The sequence below is a fragment of the Oncorhynchus nerka genome, unplaced genomic scaffold (genome assembly GCF_034236695.1).
Source record: "Oncorhynchus nerka isolate Pitt River unplaced genomic scaffold, Oner_Uvic_2.0 unplaced_scaffold_1422, whole genome shotgun sequence".
Lineage (NCBI taxonomy): Eukaryota > Metazoa > Chordata > Actinopteri > Salmoniformes > Salmonidae > Oncorhynchus > Oncorhynchus nerka.
The window spans coordinates 39368-47500 of NW_027039892.1; the positions used below are offsets into that span (position 1 = coordinate 39368).

Here is an 8133-nt window from a genome sequence, read left to right on the forward strand (position 1 = left end):
TTGTCAGACTTGTGCCCAGACAGCGAATCTCAGTAAGACAAAAATAGTTGTTTAAAAAAAAAAAGTCCAGTAGCCAAGACGACAAATGTAAAAATAGACACTGGCTGCCCTAGAGCACATAAAGAATGACACCTCCTTCAGCCTAAACATCAGCACCACAGGTAACTTCCACAAGGACTTGAAGGATCTAAGAGACAAGGCACGAAGTGCCTTCTACACCATCAAAAGGAACATAAAACTCTACATCCCAATTAGGATCTGGCACAAAATACTTCAATCTGTTATTGAACCCATTGCCCAGAATGGTTGTGAGGTCTGGGGTCTTACTAACCAACCAAAAATTCACAAAATCCACCACAAATCCCTCACCTACCGAGAGATATACATGAAGATGAATCTCCTCAGCCAGCTGGTTCTGGGGCTCTGTTCACAAACAGACCCCACAGAGCCCCAGGACAGAAAACACATTTAGACTAAACCATATTATGAGGAAGCAAAAAGATAACAATTTTACATACTGGAAAGGATCAACAAAAAAACAGAGCAAACTAGAATGTTATTTGGCCCTAAACAAAGAGTACACATTGGCAGAATACCTGACCACTGTGACTGACCCAAACTTGAGGAAAGCTTTGACTATGTACTCGGTGAGCATAGCCTTGCTATTGAGAAAGGCCGCCGTAGGCAGACATGGCTCTCAGGAGAAGACAGGCTATGTGCTCACTGCCCACAAAATGAGGTGGAAACTGAGCTGCACTTCCTAACCTCCTGCCCAATGTATGACCATATTAGAGACACATATTTCCCTCAGATCACACAGATCCACAAAGATTTAGAAAATAAATGAAACATTGATAAACTCCCATATCTGTTCCGGCGAAGTACTGCAATGTGCCGTCACAGCAGCAAGATCTGTGGCCTGTTGTCATGAGAAAAGGGCAACCAGTGGAGAACAAAACAACATTGTAAATAGAAACTATATTTATCTGTTTATCTTCCCTTCCACACTTCAACTACTTGAACATCGTTATAATACTGTACATAGACAATAATATACCATTTAACATTTCTCTATTCTTTAAAACATGGAAGTGTAGTTGAGAGAAAGGTGTCAGTGGTCCAAAGAGGAACATTGTTACAATACTGTACATAGACAATAATATACCATTTGATATTTCTCTATTCTTTAAAACATGGAGGTGTAGTTGAGAGAAAGGTGTCAGTGGTCCAAAGAGGACGAGAAGCCCAGGAGAGAGGGAGAGAATGTTTACACGGGGCCCCAGATGGGACTAGAGGCCCAGGAGAGAGGGAGAGAATGTTTACACGGGGCCCCAGATAGGACTAGAGGCCCAGGAGAGAGGGAGAAAATGCTTACGCGGGGCCCCAGATAGGACTAGAGGCCCAGGAGAGAGGGAGACATTTTTTACGCGGGGCCCCAGATAGGACTAGTGTCCCAGGAGAGAGGGAGAGAATGTTTACACGGGGCCCCAGATGGGCCTAGAGGCCCAGGAGAGAGGGAGAGAACATTTACACAGGGCCCCAGATGGGTCTAGAGGCCCAGGAGAGAGGGAGAGAATGTTTACACGGGGCCCCAGATGGGACTAGAGGCCCAGGAGAGAGGGAGAAAATGCTTACGCGGGGCCCCAGATAGGACTAGAGGCCCAGGAGAGAGGGAGACATTTTTTACGCGGGGCCCCAGATAGGACTAGTGTCCCAGGAGAGAGGGAGAGAATGTTTACACGGGGCCCAGGAGAGAGGGAGAGAACATTTACACAGGGCCCCAGATGGGACTAGAGGCCCAGGAGAGAGGGAGAGAATGTTTACACGGGGCCCCAGATGGGACTAGAGGCCCAGGAGAGAGGGAGAGAATGTTTACACGGGGCCCCAGATGGGACTAGAGGCCCAGGAGAGAGGGAGAGAATGTTTACGCGGGGCCCCAGATGGGGCTAGAGGCCCAGGAGAGAGGGAGAGAATGTTTATACGGGGCCCCAGATGGGACTAGAGGCCCAGGAGAGAGGGAGAGAACATTTACACGGGGCCCCAGATGGGACATGAGGCCCAGGAGAGAATGTTTACACAGGGCCCCAGATGGGACTAGAGGCCCAGGAGAGAGGGAGAGAACATTTACACGGGGCCCCAGATGGGACTAGAGGCCCAGGAGAGAGGGAGAGAATGTTTACGCGGGGCCCCAGATGGGACTTAGAGGCCCAGGAGAGAGGGAGAGAAAGTTTGCACAGGGCCCCAGAAAGGAGTCAATAGTTGTATCTTAACATCAGTGTAAAATGTAATCGGGTCGTTCTGATACTGTGTTTCCCCCTGGCTCTCTCAGTGCAGGACCCAGACGATGAGACAATGAAGAGGGCCAGGTAAACAGCCTGTGTGTTTATAAAGCCTGTGTGTTTATAAAGCCTGTGTGTTTATAAAGCCTGTGTGTTTATAAAGCTATGCCTGTGTGATATCTACACCTGACTCTGGTTTAGTCTGTCTGATATCTACAGCAGACTGGTTTAGTCTGTGTGATATCTACACCTGACTGGTTTAGTCTGTGTGATATCTATAGCTGACTCTGGTTTAGTCTGTCTGATATCTACAGCTGACTCTGGTTTAGTCTGTGTGATATCTACATCTGACTCTGGTTTAGTCTGTGTGATATCTACAGCTGACTGGTTTAGTCTGTGTGATATCTACATCTGACTCTGGTTTAGTCTGTGTGATATCTACAGCTGACTGGTTTAGTCTGTGTGATATCTGACTCTGGTTTAGTCTGTGTGATATCTACAGCTGACTGGTTTAGTCTGTGTGATATCTACATCTGACTCTGGTTTAGTCTGTGTGATATCTATAGCTGACTCTGGTTTAGTCTGTGTGATATCTACACCTGACTGGTTTAGTCTGTGTGATATCTATAGCTGACTGGTTTAGTCTGTGTGATATCTACATCTGACTCTGGTTTAGTCTGTCTGATATCTACAGCTGACTGGTTTAGTCTGTGTGATATCTACATCTGACTCTGGTTTAGTCTGTGTGATATCTACAGCTGACTGGTTTAGTCTGTGTGATATCTACACCTGACTGGTTTAGTCTGTGTGATATCTACAGCTGACTGGTTTAGTCTGTGTGATATCTACATCTGACTCTGGTTTAGTCTGTCTGATATCTACAGCTGACTCTGGTTTAGTCTGTGTGATATCTACACCTGACTGGTTTAGTCTGTGTGATATCTATAGCTGACTCTGGTTTAGTCTGTGTGATATCTACATCTGACTCTGGTTTAGTCTGTGTGATATCTACAGCTGACTGGTTTAGTCTGTGTGATATCTACATCTGACTCTGGTTTAGTCTGTGTGATATCTACAGCTGACTGGTTTAGTCTGTGTGATATCTGACTCTGGTTTAGTCTGTGTGATATCTACAGCTGACTGGTTTAGTCTGTGTGATATCTACACCTGACTGGTTTAGTCTGTGTGATATCTACAGCTGACTGGTTTAGTCTGTGTGATATCTACATCTGACTCTGGTTTAGTCTGTCTGATATCTACAGCTGACTCTGGTTTAGTCTGTGTGATATCTACACCTGACTGGTTTAGTCTGTGTGATATCTATAGCTGACTCTGGTTTAGTCTGTGTGATATCTACATCTGACTCTGGTTTAGTCTGTGTGATATCTACAGCTGACTGGTTTAGTCTGTGTGATATCTACATCTGACTCTGGTTTAGTCTGTGTGATATCTACAGCTGACTGGTTTAGTCTGTGTGATATCTGACTCTGGTTTAGTCTGTGTGATATCTACAGCTGACTGGTTTAGTCTGTGTGATATCTACATCTGACTCTGGTTTAGTCTGTGTGATATCTACAGCTGACTGGTTTAGTCTGTGTGATATCTACATCTGACTCTGGTTTAGTCTGTGTGATATCTATAGCTGACTCTGGTTTAGTCTGTGTGATATCTACACCTGACTGGTTTAGTCTGTGTGATATCTATAGCTGACTGGTTTAGTCTGTGTGATATCTACATCTGACTCTGGTTTAGTCTGTGTGATATCTACAGCTGACTGGTTTAGTCTGTGTGATATCTGACTCTGGTTTAGTCTGTGTGATATCTACAGCTGACTGGTTTAGTCTGTGTGATATCTACATCTGACTCTGGTTTAGTCTGTGTGATATCTACAGCTGACTGGTTTAGTCTGTGTGATATCTACATCTGACTCTGGTTTAGTCTGTGTGATATCTATAGCTGACTCTGGTTTAGTCTGTGTGATATCTACACCTGACTGGTTTAGTCTGTGTGATATCTATAGCTGACTGGTTTAGTCTGTGTGATATCTACAGCTGACTGGTTTAGTCTGTCTGATATCTATAGCTGACTGGTTTAGTCTGTGTGATATCTACACCTGACTGGTTTAGTCTGTGTGATATCTATAGCTGACTGGTTTAGTCTGTGTGATATCTACAGCTGACTCTGGTTTAGTCTGTGTGATATCTACATCTGACTGGTTTAGTCTGTGTGATATCTACTGCTGACTGGTCACATCTAGTTGGTGTGTGAGTTATACAGGTGGTTTGGTGAGTTATACAGGTGGTTTGGTGAGATAGACAGGTGGTTTGGTGAGTTATACAGGTGGTTTGGTGTGTGAGATATACAGGTGGTTTGGTGAGATAGACAGGTGGTTTGGTGAGATAGACAGTTGGTTTGGTGAGTTATACAGGTGGTTTCGTGAGATATACAGGTGGTTTGGTGAGATATACAGGTGGTTTGGTGAGATATACAGGTGGTTTGGTGAGATAGACAGGTGGTTTGGTGAGTTATACAGGTGGTTTGGTGTGAGATATACAGGTGGTTTGGTGAGATAGACAGGTGGTTTGGTGAGATAGACAGGTGGTTTGGTGAGATATACAGGTGGTTTGGTGAGATATATAGGTGGTTTGGTGCGGTGCACAATTTGCCCACAGCGTCATCCGGGTTCGAGTTTGGCCGGAGTTAAAAATAACAAATTCTCATTTATATTCATTCCTTTAATTACGTCGAGACACGATCACGCCTCTTTCAAGTGGAAATACTTGATGACCTAAACAGATGACCTAAATGAAATACAGTTTAAGTCGGAAGTTTACATACACCTGAGCCAAATACATTTAAACTCAGTTTTTCCACAATTCCTGACATTTAATCCTAGTAAGTTGGGTGAATGTTGGCCCATTCCACCTGACAGAGCTGGTGTAACTGAGTCAGGGTTGTAGGCCTCCTTGCTCGCACACGCTTTTTCAGTTCTGCCTTCAAATGTTCTATAGGATTGAGATCGGGGCGTTGTCTGCTTGCAAGCATCCCCCTTTTTCCTCCAAACACAACGATGGTCATTATGACCAAACAGTTCTATTAATGTTTAATCAGACCAGAGGACATTTCTCCAAAAGCTAATTGGAGTCAGGAGTCAGCTAACCTGGAGTCCAATCAAAGAGACCAGATTGGAGATGTTGGTTAGAGCTGCCCTATAAAAAACACTCACAAGAAGCATTGCCTGATGTGAACCATGCCTCGAACTAAAGAGATCTCAGAAGACCTAAGATTAAGAATTGTTGACATGCAAAAGCTGGAAAGGGTTCCAAAAGTACGACGGGAAAATGAATTCCCAAGTTCATCAAGACGTTTTGCAGGAGAACGTAAGTCTATCTGTTCGCCAATTGAAGCTCAATGACCTCAAGAAAGCAGTTCACACCAGACATCCCAAGAATATTGCTGAACTGAAACAGTTTTGTAAAGAGGAATGGTCCAAAATTCCTCCTGGCCGTTGTGCAGGTCTGATCCTCAACTACAGAGAAAACGTTTGGTTGAGGTTATTGCTGCCAAAGGAGGGTCAACCAGTTATTAAATCCAAGGGTTCACATACTTTTCCCAACCTGCACTGTGAGTGTTTACACTGTGTGTTCAATAAAGACATGAAAACGTATAATTGTGTGTTATTAGTTTAAGCAGACCGTGTTTGTCTATTGCTGTGACTTAAAATTGGATCTGATCTTCATCTATGACCAATTTATGCAAAAGTCCAGGTTATTAGTCGCTCTGGATAAGAGCGTCTGCTAAATGACTTAAATGTAAATGTTAAATGTATTCCAAAGGGTTCACGTACTGTTTCTTGCCACTGTAGATCCATCAAATGTATTGCTCGATTGCAAACAGATTGCTAATACTATTTAGCATACTTGTTCCATCCTGCACTGTGAGTGTTTACATGGTGTGTTCAATAAAGACATGAAAACGTATAATTATTTGTGTGTTATTAGTTTAAGCAGACCGTGTTTGTCTATTGTTGTGACCTATATGAAGATCAGATCAAATTCTATGAACAATTTATGCAGAAATCCAGTTCATTCCAAAGGATTCACATACTTTTTCCTTGCCCATATACAAACCTCAAGTCAGTGTGCTGTTTGGAGGAGCACAGCTATACCGCGTAACAATCCCCAGTCCACTTTCTGTAAGTGGTGGTATAGTCACGGAGAGAGAGAGAGAGAGAGAGAGAGATGATGGAAGCAATCTTCGCAATGATTTTACCATTTATGCTCCTTCCATTTTCAAAAATGAACACAGAACTCCCTCAATGATAAGGATGATGATGTCAGCCTCTTCTGAGTCGCCATGGTAACCCTAAAGCACATGGTCTTTAAGGGAGTGTGGTTTTTTTTTTATTCTCCCCCCCAGCGTCAAGGCCTCTCTGTCACCTGCTAAGGCCCAGACCCAGACAGCAGACAAACCTGACGGTGAGTCTCTGCAAGTCAGAGTTCAAATGACAGGTTCTGGTCATTAATAACATAAATCCAAAGCCTTTTATTTATTCGTTAGATGCATTATAACATGTTTTATAAGCTTTGAAATATCTATTATAGCACATATTATAAGCATAGTTATACATTGTAACACGTGCTATAAGCATTTATACATTCCCATGGTTCCTTATAAGACACTATAGGAGTCTTCCTGTTGAATGCGTTGCATTGCTCTGGGTTCTCCAGCCTCTAAGACTCCAGCTACAGTCACGGCTGGTCCTCTGGTACGTCCTCCGTGGGTGACCGACCCAGGGTTCGCTGACCGTTACGCCCCAGACAAGACCAGTACGGTTCTGACCCAGCACAGACAGCCGGCCCAGCCAACGCCCATGCAGAACCGCTCCTCTATCCTACAGGCGGCTCAACAGGCACCGGAGGACAGCGGAAGGACCCCTCTCTGTGGAGCCTGCAACAAGATCATTAGGTGGGAACCCTAGGACTGTACTGCCCTCTGTCTGTTAGATTAATAACTACAAGGACTTTAATTACTACTGCCCCTTGTTAATAAATACAAGGCCTTTAATTACTACTGCCCCCTGTTAATAACTACAAGGCCTTTAATTACTACTGCCCCCTGTTAATAACTACAAGGCCTTTAATTACTACTGCCCCCTATTAATAACTACAAGGCCTTTAATTACTACTGCCCCCTGTTAATAACTACAAGGCCTTTAATTACTACTGCCCCCTGTCTGTTAGATTAATAACTACAAGGCCTTTAATTACTACTGCCCCCTGTTAATAACTACTGCCCCCTGTCTGTTAGATTAATAACTACAAGGCCTTTAATTACTACTGCCCCCTGTTAATAACTACAAGGCCTTTATTTACTACTGCCCCCTGTCTGTTAGATTAATAACTACAAGGCCTTTAATTACTACTGCCCCCTGTTAATAACTACAAGGCCTTTAATTACTACTGCCCCCTGTTAATAACTACAAGGCCTTTAATTACTACTGCCCCCTGTTAATAACTACAAGGCATTTAATTACTACTGCCCCCTGTTAATAACTACAAGGCCTTTAATTACTACTGCCCCCTGTTAATAACTACAAGGCCTTTAATTACTACTGCCCCCTGTTAATAACTACAAGGCCTTTAATTACTACTGCCCCCTGTTAATAATTACAAGGCCTTTATTTACTACTGCCCCCTGTCTGTTAGATTAATAACTACAAGGCCTTTAATTACTACTGCCCCTTGTTAATAAATACAAGGCCTTTAATTACTACTGCCCCCTGTTAATAAATACAAGGCCTTTAATTACTACTGCCCCTTGTTAATAACTACAAGGCCTTTAATTACTACTG

At 43.5% G+C, this 8133-nt stretch overlaps 1 protein-coding gene across 1 annotated transcript in view; it reads left to right on the forward strand.

Annotated features, from left to right (window-relative positions):
• LOC115125401 (PDZ and LIM domain protein 7-like) overlaps positions 1–8133 on the forward strand; it is a 37785-nt gene that overhangs the window by 16864 nt on the left and 12788 nt on the right. The window contains exons 3-4 of the mRNA XM_065015452.1: positions 6699–6757; positions 7010–7247. Coding sequence (XP_064871524.1) covers positions 6699–6757; positions 7010–7247 — 297 coding nt within the window. The remainder of the gene's footprint in view (positions 1–6698; positions 6758–7009; positions 7248–8133) is intronic.